At 37.5% G+C, this 19,705-nt stretch overlaps 2 protein-coding genes across 3 annotated transcripts; one reads left to right on the top strand and one right to left on the bottom strand.

The window, feature by feature from the left end:
* Positions 1-435: 435 nt before the first annotated feature.
* On the bottom strand, positions 436-3,681 carry LOC127852165 (cholinesterase 2-like). Its single transcript, XM_052386004.1, has 3 exons — positions 2,193-3,681; positions 1,823-1,964; positions 436-807 (listed from the first exon to the last, which is right to left on the bottom strand). Exons 1-3 carry the CDS (start codon positions 3,565-3,567, stop codon positions 570-572), a joined length of 1,755 nt encoding a protein of 584 aa, XP_052241964.1. The 5' UTR covers positions 3,568-3,681; the 3' UTR covers positions 436-569.
* A 1,187-nt stretch (positions 3,682-4,868) lies between these two features.
* LOC127852166 (cholinesterase 2-like) lies at positions 4,869-14,920 on the top strand. Of its 2 annotated transcripts, XM_052386005.1 has the most exons (3): positions 4,877-6,758; positions 7,226-7,367; positions 7,677-8,243. In XM_052386005.1, exons 1-3 carry the CDS (start codon positions 5,384-5,386, stop codon positions 7,903-7,905), a joined length of 1,746 nt encoding a protein of 581 aa, XP_052241965.1. In that variant the 5' UTR covers positions 4,877-5,383; the 3' UTR covers positions 7,906-8,243. The 2 variants fall into 2 exon arrangements, with proteins under 2 accessions (XP_052241966.1, XP_052241965.1); XM_052386006.1 differs by lacking the exons at positions 7,226-7,367; positions 7,677-8,243 and adding an exon at positions 14,811-14,920 and having other exon boundaries at positions 4,869-6,758.
* The last annotated feature ends 4,785 nt before the right edge of the window (positions 14,921-19,705 follow it).

Raw genomic sequence — 19,705 nt, forward strand, 5'->3', positions numbered from 1 at the left:
CGAATTTTAGGGAAAGAAATGAATAAAAACCTATCGTTAAAAGCGAGTTATCTTAAATTGTAACACAAAACTACCGAAATAGTTTAGTGCCCATGATAAAAGGGAAATCGTTTAATTTTCTAGCCACTTATGTGTAGCGTGTGCAAGCCAGAATAGGTTGCCGTAACTATGAATCACATTATTAATTTATAATCAAAAGCACTTGGCACACACCATACAAACATAATTTCATAGCCTATTAAGGTTTGTTCAGGGAAAGGTTCAATCTCGTATATTTATGTTTAACAGTTAATTAATTGCGTCTTAAATTTGCTAATAATAATGAACAAACTAGTTGGATGATAATTGCGGATTGTTAGTGTTACATTATTATGACATTTGAAACATTGCATTACTATATGATCAGATTTACCTATACATAAAGAAAGCTTGATATATTGCTCCACACATTTTATCAACGTATATTGATACAACAGCATGAAAGCGGTGCTTGTATAGTGCTTTATGACAGTTGAATATATATACAGAAACAGTTTCCTTAAACAAAATCGAATACAATGTCGCGAGAATTATTTCCCAATTATTATGTCAGGTACGTGAACCGTCCCTGTGCCGTGTGGTTGGGGAGTCCCCATCAGGGCTATTGTCGGTATGAGGTCTGACCACAGCTGCATCCGGCGCGCTTGAAATCGAGACCCCGGAAGTGCTCCATGATTGGTGAACTGTAGGAAGCTCTGAGAGTTAAGGTCGTACTCGGCCCAAGTGGCGTTGGTAAATCGGCGGGCGTCGCTCGGTATGTTTGGGTCCCTGTGGATGTACAACACATGCAAACTTGACTTTATAAATGTCCATAACTCGTTCAGTTTCACAATGTCCTTGGTGAAATAGAGGTTGTTTTGGGGTCCAACTACCCTTGATTGTGCCAATTTGATTTGTTCATGTCACGTATCTTCATCCAAAATTTCATATGAAGATTTCAGATAAATTACTTGATATGCCGGATATGAAGTGTCTTTCATATAACTTTTAAAATTTGACATATAGAGAAAAACGTGTTCATACAGTCTTACATGTTAAAGTCACACAACTTATTTTGCATAGTGAATTTAAGTATAAATAAGAAACGTATTTAATCTATGGCAATTAGAATATATCTGGTGGTTATTAGGTAAAAATTCGTCTTTTTTGCGCTTTAAAACTTTAAAATAATCTCATTTGTCGAAATGGACGTATACGTCTAGAAATCCTACTTCGGTTTTAAAGCGGTACCGTTTGAAAATTAATAGATAACTTGCTAACTAGGCTATACCGGTAGATTCAATTTTATCTATGCCAATTAGAATATATCTGGTGGTTACAAGGTAGTAATCCGTCTTTTTTGCGTTTTAAAACTTTCAAAAATCGCCTTTGTCGAAACGTACGTATACGTCTAGAAATTCTACTTTGTGTTTTAAAAGCGATACCGTTTGTAAAATAATAAATTACTTGCTTACTAGGCTATAGATTTAATGACAATTTTGCAGACTTTCAAATTGCATCCATATGTATTGATTATTATGTATTTCATTTCAAGGTCAGAGGCAAAGTGAGTGGCTTTAATTGTTTAAAAAAAGGAAACTTTGAAGACATTATAAGGAGGCGCAATGAAATAGTCGTTAAAGACAGGATACAAATACAAACTTCTTAGGGAACGCACGGACGGACGGACAAGTGAATTCCAAAAGCCTCCCATGAGGGGACTTAGCGACAACTTTTTTAATAATTGAACACTGACAACGTATCCGGATATGGCGAAGTATGTCACCATGGTAATCATACTTACCCGGACTTGGCGAAGTTCGTCCACATAGTAACCATGCCCCTGGCGAGTCGCCGCTCTTCTTCAGTGTAGTTTCCGGTACTTTGAGGTCCGGCGAACAGCGAATAGCCAAACACGAACTGAATGTCGTCTGCGTGGTTTGAACCTAGGAACAATAATTTAAGTATATGAATTTGATGAAGCTAAAAATCAGAATTGTCGTGAGAAATGTATGAGACGAATGAAAAACAATTCCGAAAAGTAGTGTTATGTATTACTTGCAATAATTTATGTAAGTATTTCGTACAGGCATCCATGGATTAAATATTATTTATAGCCAAAGTCTGATATATAAGTATGTATTCACAATTTATTGTTAAACTTATTTAATTACCTTGTATCCAATTGGGTGTCGGTATGAAATGCGTGGTTGGGTCAGCGCTCAGTTCGTACAAATATGTCTTCCCCTTCCGGAGCGCCGCGTGCCCTTTCACCGTGGATACTGCCGGAAAGAAGAACCCTGAGTCACTCGACATGTTTATGGTACTAAACCACAGGGTGGCGCTGTCGTTCGGACGCTGCCAGTCAGTGTACTCGAAATCAAGAAGATTTCCCATTATGGCGGAAATAATGTCGTTCTTTGGTTTGATGGCGTTTGAAATAGTATTAGGTATGATAAAACCGGTAAACTGCTCTCGTGTTAGGTTAAACGTGTTAATATCTGTAAAATTAAGAGTAAATGACAAACCAAACAGATTCAAAGCACCGTCGAAATTGTTCGCGCCAACAAGAATGTCCAAAGACGCGAAGAAATTTCGCGCGTTGTAAGTCTGAGAATCATTGCCAAACACTATTTCATGCGGGGACGCTTTAAGGAAGTCCCGATCTACAACTGGTTTCCAGAATGAAAACTCATCATCTTGGAGTTGTCGTGGTGTCAGGGCGCGAAGACATTCTACAGGGTCCGGTGCCCGCTCGCAGCCTTTCTTGGAAATAAACGGATTCGCGTTTGGTGAAGGTTGGACACTCCAGCCAGCAAGCGCGGAACCACTCTGAGCAATTACACGCTGAAAGTAGCCTTGATTACCCGGATATAGAGACTGAAATACAACCGACGCTCCACCTGCCGATTCACCAAATATCGTGACGTCATTGGGATTTCCGGTGAAAGCTTGTATGTTTTCGTGGACCCATTTGATTCCTAGGTGCTGATCCCAAAGTCCCTGATTACCCGGAAGTTTCCCATCGGCGCTCTGAATGAATCCGAACATTCCAAGCCTGTAGTTAACTGTAACCACGATGACGTTACCAAACGTGCTGATGCCTTCTCCTGGATAGTCTGCTGCTGCGCCTTGTACGAACGCGCCCCCGTAGATCCAAATCATCACCGGAAGTGACACGTTCTTCTCAAATCTATGAGGTACATACACATTAAGTGTCAAACAGTCTTCCGTGAAGTTAAGATACCCTCCGAACTCAAAGTTTACAGAAGAAGGAAAACACGCCATAGGTATCTTGGTAGCGTCAAAAGTGCTCAAAAATGGCGCCTTGGGGATCGGCTTCTTGAAGCGATTTTCGCCTGCTGTTGACTCTGCGAATGGAATACTGCGGAATGTCGACATCCGGTACTGTCGTCCGTCTACTGTCAGTGTCTCTTCCAGACCGGAAATAGGTCCCACGGGCGTCTGAACTGTGATACAAGCCGCACATCGAAACATAATCACTACAATCGTCATACAAGCTGATGCACGCAAATAATAACCTGTCATTTTAAACTACCAGCAACAATTCTTTCAAGTTTAAACGAAGTTTGTAAGATGAATTCAATTAAAATAGAGCTGACTATTTAAATGCATCGCTCTTATCTGCGTGTGATTACTTACTTTAAAATGTATTTCGAAATTGATATCACAACAGAAATATGTGTCCTAATTTTTATCATATGAAAGTAATGCCAGTTACTTGAAGATGATGTAGCATAAACAAAGTTAGACACTATAGTGATTTTATTTGTTATATGCGCGAAGTAGTTCGCGAAATCCGTTTAACTTGTTTCGTATTAATGTTTGTTTTCTTTATTAACGGAATCTGGTTGATGGTTAATTGAAAGGTGCCTTACGCAATATGAGATCGACACACTACAATTAAGGGGAAACACGATTGGATACCACAATATCCAACAACTCTCGACAACGAACAAAGATACACGACATTTAAAGACTCATATGTCGCATTGTCCGTGAGGAAAAAAAGTTGCATCGATATGGAATCCTGTAAGATTATATATAAGGAATTCCTCGTGTCGCAATTTGAGATCGACACACGACAACCACCGACACGCTTTATGATGATAAGAATGTCGAAGTGTCGCGCTTATTTAGGCAGGAAATGTTACAATAGAAATTGAATGCCTTTTGTTATTGTCAAGTGCCTTTGTTTACATTAAATAGTCGCACCGCTAATCGCGTTTTAACGCGACGTCTGATGTTCAACTCGATACACTGTAATTACGGACGACAAACGACACAATATAGCGTCAATATCGCGCCTTGGACGACCGCGACCTGAAAATGGGCCGTGGTCTGTGAAAAAGGGGTTTAATGCATATGCGTAAAGTGTTGTCCTATATTGACCTGTTCAGTCCGCACAGGCTAATCAGGTTAGAAACTTCCCGCTTTTAAGATAGTTTTCGTTTCAAGAAAGTCTTTTCTTAGTGGAAATCAAGTTTAGGCGGAAAGTGTCGTCCCTGATAAGCCTGGACGGACTGCAAAGACTAATCTGGGACGACACTTTACGCACATGCATTAAACCCCATTTTCACAGAGCACGGCCCAACTATATGAAGCAATACAATAAACGCGACGCACTGTACTAGATATTACACTTAAAGACTTTTCTAACGCAACACGTATTCAAAGCAATAAAACTCCTATATTTTTGAACGGCTTTTGTTGAAATTTTGACCAAGAATCATTTAAAACATGCGTATTAAGTTCTGTAAATTTAACGATTACTCTATCATTTATCAGGACATTTTAAAGTTACGGCAAACAATTCATTATCGTATGGAGATAACACGATGCATCATGTGTTCATTAAAGCATGCGGAAAAAAATGAAATTAACTGCAGAACAACGGTAAAGAATTTAATAATTGTGCTGTTTCGTTTTTTTCTTCTTGCACCTTTAAAATGAATAAGACGCTGTTAATATTGTGTTTACTTTAAAATTGAAATCAAACTGGAAACGTGATAACTTGATTATGATAAAGTGTGTTTTTGCACTGGAAGAAGTTTCCTGATTGCTTTCTTTATCTGCGCGGCTGGCGATCGATTGTGGTATAAATGTAAGACAGGAATCCATTTTCTGAGATAAACAAACAGATGTACAACAATTTAAAATAAGTGAAGTTTATAAAATAGGACAAACGTTTAAATTGCGAAGCCTCCTTGTGGAATTTTTATCCATAACAATATTCGGAACATGATAACGATTCGACAACTAGATACATGTGAACCTACTTGTATCAGACGGTCATAGTAATTGTAAGTTCATTTCAAACAGGATTGAAACACACACTTACATTATGCGGAAAAATAGCGTTATTGTTTTGCTGATGCTTGTTTTAGTTGTAAACGCAGCGTACTGTTTTACCGTTAAAACGCCCGTTGGATCTATTTCTGGGCTAGAGGAGACACTGACAGTAGACGGACGCCAGTACCGGATGTCAAAATTCCTCAGTATTCCATTCGCAGAGTCAACAGCAGGTGAAAATCGCTTCATGAAGCCCATCCCAAAGGCGCCATTTTCGAGCACGTTCGATGCCACTCAGCTGCCCATGGCGTGTTATCCATCATATAATGAGGCTGAACAGAAGTTAGACAAATATGTCAACTTTACGGAAGATTGCTTAACACTCAATGTGTTCGTGCCTCATACTTTTGAGAAGAACGTGTCGCTTCCGGTTATGGTTTGGATCTACGGAGGCGCATTTGTGGAGGGTGCCAGTGTGATATTTCCCGCGGAAGGCATTAGTACCATTGGTGACGGCATTGTGGTCACATTAAATTATAGACTTGGAATGTTCGGATTCATTCAAAGCACGGACGGGAAACTTCCTGGTAACCAGGGTCTTTGGGATCAGCACCTAGGGATCAAATGGGTCCACGATAACATAAAAGCGTTCACCGGAAACCCCAATGACGTCACCATATTTGGAGAGTCGGCGGGTGGCGCATCTGTTGTGTACCAGGCCTTATATCCGGGTAACCAAGGCTTCTTCCAGCGCGTGATTGCTCAGAGTGGCTCCGCTTTGGCCTACTGGGCAAGTCATGAATTACCGAACGCAGAGGCTTTCATCACTAAGAAGGGTTGCGACCAGGCTCCGGACCCAATAGAATGCCTTCGCGCCCTCACCCCCGGGCAACTTCAAGACAACGACACTTTACCATGGGCACCGTTTGTAGACAAAGACTTTGTGATCGCTTCGCCAAAAGATATTGTTTATGGAACTGACTCAACAACTTCAAGCGCCCGCAATTTCTTCGCATCGTTAGACTTCATGACTGGTGTGAATAATTTCGACGGCGCTTTATATCTCAGAGACGTCTGGCCAAACATCCTGCACTATTCAGATATGAACACGTTTGTCTTAACAAGAGACGAGTTTATTAGGATCGCAATTCCAGCAGTGGTCATTGACATCATCAAACCCAAGAACATCCGAACTGCTCTAATTGCCGAGGAGTTACTGAATATACAATACACGGACTGGCAGCATCCGAATGACAGCGCCACCTTGCGGTTCAGTCTCACCAACATGTCCAGTGACGTGGCGTTCTTCTACCCAGCAGTTTCCACGGTGAAGGGCCACGCGTTGCTCGGAAAGGGAAAGTCGTACTTGTACGAACTGAGCGTTGTCCCAACCACACATGCCTTACAGACACCAAACTGGATATCCGGTATTTTAACAAGCATATTAATCTTTGATTGTACCTCTATAGCTTAGGGTTGCACAGTGTTCGCGGCGAGCTTGCATTCAGATATGTGTTTTTATCAAAAACGCGGGTCGATATTACAGCACGCGATGTCCTCAAAAATGCTACTTTTTCACTAACGGTTGTTGCTGAGACGGCAAAACGGAAACCTTGCGTTCTACCTCCGATTTATGCTTCAACATATTCCCCCGAATAAAGTACAGTAAATACCTTCATAGCTTCCTTATTATATATTGATTGCTGTCTTCAGTGTTAAAGCCCTTATACGGTCGCCTTATCCTTAAGACAGCAAAATCAATGTATTATTCTAATTTCCATAAAATGTGTAGACACATTGTTGATCTGCTTACTTACCAGATTTGAACTCAACGGTGGCCGATTAAAATCTCTTGTGAACACCGCAAGCGTTTCAAATTTCATTTTTCGCTTAGGTTCAAACCACGCAGACGACATTCAGTACGTGTTCGGGTATCCGCTTTACGCCGGACCTCGCAGTACCGGAAACTACACGGAGGAGGAGCGACGACTTGCCAGGGGCATGGTTACCATGTGGACGAACTTCGCCAAGTCAGGGTGCGTATGTTTACAATGTGGACGAACCTTTCCAAGTCCGGGTATTTATCGTTACCATGTGTACGAAATTTGCGATTACGGGCGAGTATGGTAACAGTCATGTGGATACACTTTGACATTCCGGGTACGTATTGTTCCCAACACTATTTATTATGCCTTTACAAGAATTGTAACTCCTTTATCTTGGAACAGACCGCAACTATCTATTATGTATTATAATAATTTTGAAAAACAAAATCTTTCAGTAATATTATTGTCGGTTTGTTGTTACGTTTTAAGTTATAAAGTAACATTTCCTTTAATCCTTAGGGATCCAAACAAACCGGAAGATGCCCGTCAGTTCACCAACGCCACGTGGGCCGAGTATGACCTTGACTTTCAGAGCTTCCTACAGTTCACCTATCAGGGAGCACTTCCGGGGTCCCAATTCCAAGCGCGCCGGATGCAGCTTTGGTCAGACCTCCTGCCCACTTCTTCCAAGAGATTCCAAGGGATTCCATGGATAGCTCAGCTTTCTTTCGATGTACATTGGAATTAACGAGTACATATGTTTGTACAAAATGATGGTCACAACACGATAGCTTTCATTACAAATTTACGTCATAAACGTTGTGAAGACAAACTACAATTTCAAATGAAATAATGTAATAGTAAAGGCAGCAAAACTATGATATTTTCGAACTAAAAGGTCAATAAACGACTTTACCTGTGCAAATATTGTCGATTTTATTAAAACATATCGGTGCAAATTTCCAAAGTTTGAACCGACGGTAACTTTCCGACTTATGTTAACCTGTATATATATGTTTATTACACTATGTGGATTTGGTAAGTTATTTAAGAATTTTTGATTTAATAAAATGAATGTATACATTTTATTTTTTAAATTTTAATTGTTTAAGTTCTACAGAAATCATACATTTCTAACAGCAGTTCAGAAAAAAATTTGATAATTCATTCTGAAAGGACAGAGAGTAGGAGTTGGTAATATCGAACTTATATTTGATTAGTGCTCTGCGAAAACGGGGCTTAATGTATATGCGTAAAGTGTCGCCTTTATGCTATGTTTCGCGAAAGGAAAGTCGTTCCATCTGGCACGATACTTTACGCACACGCATTTAACCCTGTTTTCACAGAACGAGTATCATATTTGAACAGTATGCTATCAATAGGACACTAACAATGTATGGAGGGTTAGTCATGTACAAAATACACAGTGATTGGCAATAAGACTTTGTTAATGCTGCAATGTTTTGTCTCCCCTTAACTTTTCTTAATCATGTTTGATTATTTAGTACATAATATATGATTCATTTGCAATAACGAGAGGGCAAAATGCCCACAAACTTTCATAAAACTTTCAAGTCATTGAGGTCGGTAAAATTGCTAAAACATACGTCACTCATATTCATTTAGCTTGACTTCTCAACAAAACTTTGACTGACTACTTTGATTACATTTTTCAAACAATACAATGTCTGTTGAAGTTAATCTACTAATGTTTTACAGTGTGTAATACTAGTATAACATACTGTGTCGACTTTCCATTGTGTAAATTATCAAGTATATGAAACAATCAAACACGCCTAATCTAGTAGCAATTATCCCCAGAGCGGTAACAGCAGCGATAATTCAAAAGAGGCACTATGACCATCCGATTTAATATTATATTTTTTAAAAAGCTGAAATATTTATAATATTTATAAAATATGCATTGGACATACCTGTATACCAATACTTATTTTTGAATGCGTGAACATATGTTGAATTTACATTAATCTGAAGACACAGTGTGGTATTAACAAAAAACACATTAGCGCACACCAGCCGTATGTTTACATTATTTTCAGCGGCCAACATTTATCAACAACCTATCAACGTTACATTTAATGTGTCCGAATTCGTGACATACCGATATCAGATACTTACCGTTAGGAACACTATACTGTACGGTGGCACATGCAGGGTTTTATTTATGTCATTTACACGATATATGTCTCGTTCCCAATAGATAATTAACTCCTGTGAAGGACTAAGTGGATCATATAAACGCCATAATTAGTCGTGTGAACGACTTCTGTTATCGTCAAAACGATATGGCAATTTGTTGAAATGACGCAATAAGAAGCGAAACCGAGATGAGTAAGTCTTGATAACGACGTTACAAGCCAGATATTAAAATAAACATGCGCATGTCCTTCCGCGACCCCGTAGTGCTATCAGTTGTGTAATTTAAACCTGTGAAATGAAGTACACTTACATAGATATGAAACTAAGTCTTCGACATAATAAACGTACATTTGATTTCACTTCACAAGCCAAGTTTAAGCGTAAAACAATTATTAGTTGACTGTATGTTGTTTGTTTCTGTGAGTCAATGTCTATAGCGATTATAGCGGTTATGTTTGGATGTGTGGGTTGTATAACAATCAAGACACTCATGGGAGCTATTTCCGGTCTACAGGAAACATTGACAGTAGACGGACGCCCGTACCGAATGTCGACATTACTGGTAAAAATCGCTTCAAAAACCCAATTCCCAAGGCGCCATTTTTAAGCACGTTCGACGCTACCAAGAATCCAATGGCGTGCTTTCCGTCTCATTTGGGAGGCGAAATAAAGTATGGAAAATATGTAAACTTTTCAGAAGACTGTTTGAATCTCAACGTTTTTGTTCCCCATACATTTGAGAAGAACGTCTCAATGCCGGTGATGATTTGGATTCACGGAGGCTCTTACAAAGAGGGCGCAACCGCAATTTTCCAAGGAGAAGGCATCATTGCGTTTGGTGACGTCATCGTGGTTACAGTAAGTTACAGACTTGGTATGTTTGGATACATCCAGAGCGCTGATGGAAAACTTCCGGGTAACCTGGGACTTTGGGATCAGCACCTCGGGATCAAATGGGTTCATGATAATATAGTAGCTTTTACCGAAAATCCAAATGACGTCAATATATTTGGCGAATCGGCAGGTGGTGAATCTGTAATATTTCAGTCTCTTTATCCGGGCAACCGAAGATTCTTTCAGCGTGTGATTGCTCAGAGTGGCTCGGCGCTTGCTTATTGGGCAGTCCATGCTACACCAAACGCAGAACCGTTGATTGCAAATAAAGGCTGCGAGCGGGCGCCGGACCCAGTAACATGTCTTCGAGCTCTTACCCCTTGGCAACTCCAAGACGACGATACTTCGGCCTGGCAACCAGTTATTGACAGAGACTTTCTCTTAGCGTCCTCACAGGAAATCATTTTCGGGAATTTTTCTCACACTCAGAATGCGCGAAATTTCTCTGGATCATTAGACCTTATGACTGGCGCAAATAATTTTGACGGCGCTGTTTACTTCAGAGATGTATGGCCATTCATGTTTAAGTCTACAGATATGAACACGTTTAACCTTACACGTGGGCAATTTACAGGTAATGCAATATCTTCTATAGTCGAGGACGTCATCAAACTAAAGAATCACAGCATAACCTCAATAACGGAGAGTACACTGACTGGCTGCGTCCGAATGACAGCGCCATCACTAACTTTGTGTTGCTGTTCAGTCTCACTAACATGTCCAATGACGTGAGTTTTTTTCTACCCAGCCGTGTCTACGGTGAAAGGGCACGCGGCACTTAGGAAGGGGAAGACGTATTTGTACGAACTGAGCGTAATCCCAACGACGCATACGTTACAAACACCAATCTGGATACAAGGTGACTGTTTGCAATTATAAAAGCTCTTGGGAAAATCGGGCATATTGCATATGCTTAAAGTGTCTTTCCAGAATATCATGTGCAGTCCGCATAGGCTAATCAGGGTCGACAATGGACGCACATGCATAATGTCTGGTTTTCACAAAGCGCACATAGACTGCAGTTTCGTTTAGAAGAGATTTCTTTAACGAAAAACTCCATATAGAAAACAACAGGTTACTGCCTGATCTTTTTGTAATATATCAGGCAAGTCTTAGAATAATAAAACGGCGAAGCGATTTTATTCGTGCCGAGCCTGATATATTTAAAAAAGATCAGTCAGTTACCTGTTTTTCTATTTATCATACCTCTACGTCCCAGATTTTACAAAAATAATGGAAAAAAAATCGCTAAAAAGCTGCAGTTTTAGCGGGAAAAGAATATGACTTGTGTCGTTTGAAGCGTTTATAATGACGTCATGAGCACGCGCTTTAATATTTGTAAAAGAAATGTTTTTTGCTGTTTGTGTTGCAGTTTGTTTTCAAAATATAGTACATCTTGGTATCAAATTGTTTGTTTTGTTGAATCTGATTCGATTTTACTAAACAATGAATACTTTATAGTTGATTCCGAGTAATATGACCATCCTCCACACATGACTGATATAAGAACTTCCTGTTGAATAGACGAGTTAACGCGTGACGTCACACGCACCTGCAAAGTTTAGACTCCGCCCACTGGTTGGCAAAAGAGGTGCAATTTATATAAGCGCATATAGAGAAGGTTGACGAAATCTTCGTTTTTAATGATAATCATGCACAATATCAAATATAATTTTACTAATTATGTCTGAATAAAACATAAGCATGCAAGGAAATGCATCTTTGGTACGATTTTATTGTTGTTATTATTATTTGTTTTTACTGACAACGAACTCGGGAGTGGAACACAATCTAAGAGCTCGGTATGTGGTTAAACAAAAATCTCTCTACTTGGCACTTCATCGCAACCTTTTATAGTTAAAAACTTCTCAGAAATTGAAATTCTTTCAGAATGAATTAAATTTAATGAACGAAAACAAATAAGGATAAAAACAAACAACGAATAGGTCAATTGTATGTACGCGACATAGGGTAACTGATTTGAACCTTTATGTGTCTGGAAAAACTTACCTTCTTACACATTCAATAAATTCTTTTATTTAATGTAATTGTTTTATTTAATTGTTCACACTAATTTTGGCGTGTGTGTATTTCCATGTTTATGAGGTCCCTCCGCGCCAGAGGCTGCATTAGGTGAGGACCCAGAGTGTGTCCCAGCACTCCTTCCTAATCAGATGTTAGACTCACGAAAGTTGGGACGAATTTTGAATGATAGCTGCAATTTCCAGCTATTTATTGTTTTTACTGAAAGATTTTTAATTTAGGCGTGGTCTTGTGCTGTGGGGGGAAACCGGAGTACCCGGAGGAAACCCACCTGTCCGTTATGGTGACCACCAACCAGACTCACATGCGCCGGGAACGGGAATCGAACCCGGGTCGCCTAGGTGAGAAGCGAGCGTGCTAACCACTGCGCTAGCCGGACAGCCACACTAATTTTGGCACTCTTTGTTGCAGCATTTATATCCCGGTGTATAATTGCACCTTTGTTATCACAAACCGATTATCTCGTTATGATCGGATACTGTCCAGACAATTACAAAGAAAACATGGTGTCATAAACCCAGGGACCTACACTTGGACCCTTGCATAAACCACATGTTGCAGACGAGTGTCTGGTCAGTAAACATAAGTCACGATACCTCTATGTCATCTCTTGGCATATTGAGCAATCATTTAATATAAAGAAGTGAAACTCCAGCTGCTGGAGCAGTATTGAATTTTCATTAAAAACAATTCTTAAAAAATAATAAAAACACAATACCGCCACCAGCCTCTGAAGGCTGAAAATATAACAACATCGAAGATATGTACGGGGATACACGCTATTGCATCCACGCAGCACACATCAAACTGTTGTAAGCCACATTTTAAAGCTAAAAATACTGATAAGTTAATTTTTTATGAAATACTTTAACATTTTAACAAAAATGAAGACATTTGTCGGAAATGTATTAACTGGAACGAGTGTATATATTTATTAGCCAGTTAAACGTAATAATACATTGTTTAATAACTATACATTTAAATATTGTGCAATTTTACTGCTATGCAATTAAGGTATTTAACGGGTACCGGCAAAAGTTAACTCCGCTATTATGTGTAAAGATTGTACATTACTGCAGGGTCCGAAACACGATCATGAACATAAGCAGTCACAAAAGGGGCCGTTAGATAAATTAAATATATGCATTTAAAATAAAATGCTATATTTTTATCACTCCTTATTACTAATAGAGATTTCAATATACATGCAAAGACAGTTACATTTGCGTAATTAATATGCAGGGTTTTTCCGTTTGTATGGTAAATTGAATTTATATTCATTCAATGTAAACGAAACGTAAATTCATTCAATGTAAAAGAAAATTACCCCAATATTTAAAAAAAGTACTGTATTCCGCTTTTTAGGGCTTTTTTTTTATAATTGATTAAATGCACCTCTGACTCTATTGATCGCTGATGAAATAAAACACTATCCACACCACTTAAAATTATAATACAATTAAAATATGTTTTATTAGTGTTTAAATATAATTTATTCAAGTCTTATTATCAGAAAGAATACGGCTAATTTATTGTTTTGTTTTGTGGAATTGTCAGTATTAAGTCTTCCAATCACGTTTACTCTATTTTAATAACTACTTCGTATTTTTATAAAGAGGAAATTTTATTTGTGAATATACATTTATTTGGTACTAAATATGCTATATTTGCACTTTTTTTAAAGAGTTTTAATGTTTATTTCGTTTTTATTATCAATTAATTGACTAAACAAAAGCCCTTTATACATGTTTTACGTTACTGTAACCAGTGCTTTTGCCAACCAGTCAGTGCGCATGCGCGGAAAATCCCGAATGTAAACAATAACAATTAACTCGTCTATATGATATAAAAATATATCAGGCAACGTTATATCAGGCAGATATCAATGCGGTGGTATGATAAAATAGCGGAAAGTGTTGCCCCTATGCGGATTGCACAAGCTGTGCAGGAACGATACTTTAAGCACATGGTTTTCCAAGAGCGCTGCTCATATAATAATCAGCATAGATCTACTACATGTATATGTATATGTATATGCTAAAATTAATATGCTTTGGTGTTTTCAAATTAATGTAAGATGAGTGATATTATTAACGGATTTTTTTGTAAAAAATGGTAGTACATGACTGTCCATTTTTCATTATTTATCAGCAAATGAAACTAGTTTTTTAATTAGAACGGCATGTACTTCGCTATGCTGGGGCAACTTTCTACTATGATGTGTGACCTGAGCGTATGCTTTACATGATCCTTTTGCTCTCCTTTTTACAAATCACAAAAAGGTAAATAGAAACATTATCATTAGAATGGTAATACGTTTTACGACTGTTGAGGGCACATCGGGTAAAATATATGAATATGAAGTATGAGACCAAAACAAGAACCCAAGGATGTTTTGTTAGAAGTGACTTAAACAGGAAATAGCATAAAATCGGACAGTGGCGTCGCGGAGCTGTATGGGGTTTGGACACTTATGCACATGCATGAAACTCGATTTCGAACGACACAAAAATGTTCTAGATTTAAAATTATAATTTCATTCAATCACGTTTCAAGGTTCAAACCACGCAGACGACATTCAGTACGTGTTCGGCTATCCGCTGTACTCTGGACCACGCAGCAACGGAAACTACACGGAGGAAGAGCGGTGACTCGCCAGGGGCATGGTTACCATGTGGACGAACTTCGCTAAGTCCGGGTAAGTATGGTGACCATGTGTAAGAACATCGCCAGAACGGGGTATGTATGTTTTTTTTTTGATGTGTTCAACTTTGCCGTGTTCGGGAATGTATGGTTGCCATCTGGTTTAACTTCACTAATCCGGACACGTTGCCAGTCTGCAATTTTAGTCAATAACATATTGTTATTCTGGTACGGAGTAGATGCTTTGAGTTATACCTGTAGGCAATGAAAGACACGATAAGTTAACGAGCATTAAAGTGATACAATGAACCTTGATACTGTACCTGATAATAAATGTAACGTGTGAGAATTTTCACATTTTATTCAAATTATTGCTCTAACTACTGCTGTATATAATATGAATATATGCATTATCAAGTCATATGGTTTCGGACAACGTTCACTAAGTAATATAATAAATAAGTGGTCAACCAAATAAGTTTGCTGAGTCCAGTTAATATATTTATTGCACATAAAAGCGTTAGGTAGTTCATTGGGCTAAAACTAACGATGTGATATTTTTCACTCAAACGAAATTGTTATTATGTCAATAACACATTGCATGTGTTCGAAGCATAATGAAGTTTTATGTTAACGATGCTGTTTTTAATTGATGAAGTAATGTAAATATCTTCTTTAAATCCACAGCGACCCGAACCAACCGGAAGACGGTCGCCGGTTTACCAACGCCACTTGGTTCGAATATGACCTTAACTCTCAGAGCTTCCTACAGTTCACCAATCAGGGAGCACTTCCGGGATCAAGACTCGAAGCGCGCCGGATGCAGCTGTGGTCGGACCTAATACCGAAAATATCCCTAATGCAGACTCCCAACGCACACGTCGAAGGGACGGTTCACGTACCTGAAATCATAATTGGGAAAGTATTCTCGCGACAATTAACCCTCGCAATTGTATTCGATTTTGTTTAAAGCAAACTGTTCCTGTATATAAATATATATTCAACTGTCATAAAGCACTATACAAGCACCTCTTGCATGATGTTGTATCAATAAACGTGAACACAAGTGTTATGCGTCTTTTCTTTAATGCTTTTTATTTTGGTTAAATAGTAAATACATAATCTTTAACCACACGATGTGGTTTTTGTTGAAGATTTTGCAGTAACACCATGGATATATTAACATGTGATATTGGTTACCAAAAAAATATAAACCCCTAATAAGTTAACTAAATCCTTGAAAACTTGACATCAAAAACACCCAAACGTGGTGTGTTATTGCGCCTCGAGTACTGTAGTCTTGGGGGGGGGGGCGGGGGCTTAGAGCGGATGATGTTTTGAATCTGCTCACTGTGAACCGAGACACTACATAAATGGCACTAACATACGCACGAACTGACAGCTTCCTCTTTTACCATACTTTGAAGTGTGGCAACACATTTAAATATCGGCTTATTGGTCCTTATTTGTTTACACGGCTACTGCATATTTTGCTTTTACATCACAGTTTTGTTACTTTTGTCTTTTTATATGCCACCGAAACTAAATAATGGCGACTTATATAATTAAATTTTTTGAAGTTGTAGCAACTTATTATTTGAGTGATTTTGTTTGGGTTTTTCTTCGACAAAATGATTTAGAATGGGGATCTTGAGGGAAGCTCTCATCATTATGGTGAAACTTCCCACGTTCAAGTAACAATTCAAGACATCGGGCAATTTGTCATTCTCTTTCACTGCGGTTCATTACATTCACCTCTGTCGTGGACTCACGGACTACTTTCTACCGCACGTGACTTTAAGTCACATGATCATAGTCGCATATTCAAAATGACCGCGCCCATCGGCTTTGCTTTATCTGATAGTATTTGAAGTTTACAACTGGGCGTGTGCTATTAAATTTTATTTCATGCATATATTTAATTAAATGAACATATTGCAATATAAACAATGAGTCAAAGCTGTATATCTTTATTAGAAAATAATATACAATTATCCAGAAGCATCAATAATTAGTTGCTGCTTTGACAAGATTTTGAGTGAATGAGAAATGTTGAATATAAATATTGACCAAAGTAAACAGTCTGTTTATGTTTTACCAATGCAATGCCAGTTTGGTACACAAAGACCCTGAAGATGTTTACTCAATTAAACTAATTCTATGGTAAAATACACATCTTAAAATAAATTGCAGGCCAACACCAGTACAGTTGTTATGTTATTGTTGTTTTAACAATATACATTTCATTGTCCCATGCCTTTCCTGAAAGGGGACAACTGAAAGCCTCTATCATACACTTACAAGTTCTTTTCAGGAATATTTTAATAATACAAAATTATATAAGAGAAATATGACAATCTTTCAACAAAGTACAGAATCAAACTGCACAGAATCAAGCTGCTATAACATAAATTCAATTCTTAACATGTTTTTTTAAATAAATAATAAATCACCATACTTGTAATACTCATGCCTTTTCCCCGGCTCTTTAAGCACCAATGTGCCTAAATCTTTAATTTATTACTTTATCTTACCAATTTGTGTTGCTGTAATTCTTCAATATAATGAAAGACATTAAATTAAAAAGATTCATCAGGTTTTTAAAGGCTGATTAGTTTAAATATATATTTGTTCAATTATTGCACTTTCTTAAGTACAGTAACATTTGATTAAGTGCCTAAAATTAAACAAATTCAAAGGGGTAACCCAGTACCCGGTGAATCACACATATTTGTCCCTGTACTATAGCAAATTTCTGGAGAAAGACCTAAATTGCTGATTTTCTTTGCACGTGTAGAGGGTGAGTTTAATAATAGAAAACAATCAGAGAAAAAGGGACGTACGTGGGGTGTAAATTCGAATGTCCTTAATTAATACTTTTTTCTTTCATACACTTGCATACTTTTCCATAATTTATAACTGATTAAAATAAAAAGGAAAACACAACTTGACTTGATTTTAATCCCTTATGTTCAGCTTTATTTATGTTTCAACATACAGTACCATACCAATAGCTCATTTTTTGAGTCTCCCTGCCCTTCCTAGCCCCCCCCCCCCCTGCCATTTTTTTACATATGATAATTAATAAATCTCTTATAACATTGTATTTCATTTATTCCTCATTGAAGACATTATATTTGAATGGTTTAATAATGGTTTAATAATAATGAGAACAATATATTCTAACAATTATTAATAACATATAAATTAACATGCAACAGGAAGCATTCCAGAAATGCCCGCGAGCTCGAAAGTGCCCTTTTGACAAAATACTGCGCGTCGATAGTGCCCTTTTGACAACCCCCCCCCCCCCTGCCCTTTTCAAATCCTAGCTGTATTGTGAATAATTTGTATATGAGGCCTATTGTACCACAAGCTGTTTCAGAATATCAACTTGCTTGGAAATATAAAATTTAAAAAAAATCATGATACATGTATAGTACCTTAAGAATGTGTCTAAATTTAATCTTAGTTATTTATCAAAATTAAAGATAACGCATGTATCCTAGTTAACCTATTTAATGAAAAATGTAAGAAAATTACACCTATTTCAAATAGGGTTGACTGGGAAGTATTCTCTCTTGAAATACAAGGGTAGGAATGAAGACTTCAGCAACGTTAAGCATTCATTTATCATAATTTTTTATATCTTTAAGTGGCAATAAGACCTAGAACTGCAGTTCATACATTTATAGTTTTTAGCATTGTGAACAGAAACAAACATCTACTATTCTACATGTACATGTAGGTTAGTCAATTTGTTCAAAACTTGATATAAATGACCAATAGTATGATCCCACAATGGTGGCAGTTCCAAATTAGCAAATTACCTCAATAGTAATTAATTACATATTTTATTGTACACATGCAAACAGCATGAGAATAGACATTGGCAATAGCGAGGGGTAAAAGATTCGAGCTCCGGATTGGCTGTACAATTTTCCCATCCTGCAAAATTTGGTGCCCAATGTGGGACCATGGCACAAGCCATTCTCAACAAAATCTGTTCATAGTTTGAATGGATCAGGTTTACAATAATCCCTTGAATTCTCAAAAAAATTCCAGCTTGGCAGAGGAGAATGTCAGTGCACGAACTTAGTGATTGTCACTAAAGGGGAGATGTTTTGTGGCGTATGATTAGCTCAACCAGAAGAGCAAGGGATCCCAATTTGAAATCCCAGACTGGCTGCACAATTTTCTCATCCTGTGTCATCTAAACATAAAATACCATAGTATATTTACAATGCACACTATTTATTATGCTCGAGCATTAACTATGTGTATAATTTTTACGACAGGAGTTTGAAATTCTACCCATAAAGCTAATTTTATGGCAAAATAAAAAATAGACCCCTATATAGTAATCTATATACTATATTGGGGTCATTTTTTATTATTAAGCCATTAGATTATTAGCTTTATGGATATAATTTCAAACTCCTAGTGTGATTTTTACTGAAAAGCATTTTAAGCAATACATTGAACAAGCACAGAAGTAGCATTTCTAAAGTATTTAATAGTGCTTGGTAAGTATGAAAACACATAAAATAAAGTTGACTAGCAATATTTCAGCAATACACTTGCAAATTTGTAAATGTGATAATTATCTTTATACAATGATACACAGGTATTGGGCGCGTGGCCAAGTCACTTTAACACTACATATTTCATCAATGTTTTTTTTTAATCTGATATAATATATATGTACATATATATATACACACACACACACACACACACATATATATATATATATATATATATATATATATATATATATATATATATATATATATATATATATATAT

This window comes from Dreissena polymorpha, chromosome 12 (genome assembly GCF_020536995.1).
Source record: "Dreissena polymorpha isolate Duluth1 chromosome 12, UMN_Dpol_1.0, whole genome shotgun sequence".
Taxonomy (NCBI): Eukaryota; Metazoa; Mollusca; class Bivalvia; order Myida; family Dreissenidae; genus Dreissena; species Dreissena polymorpha.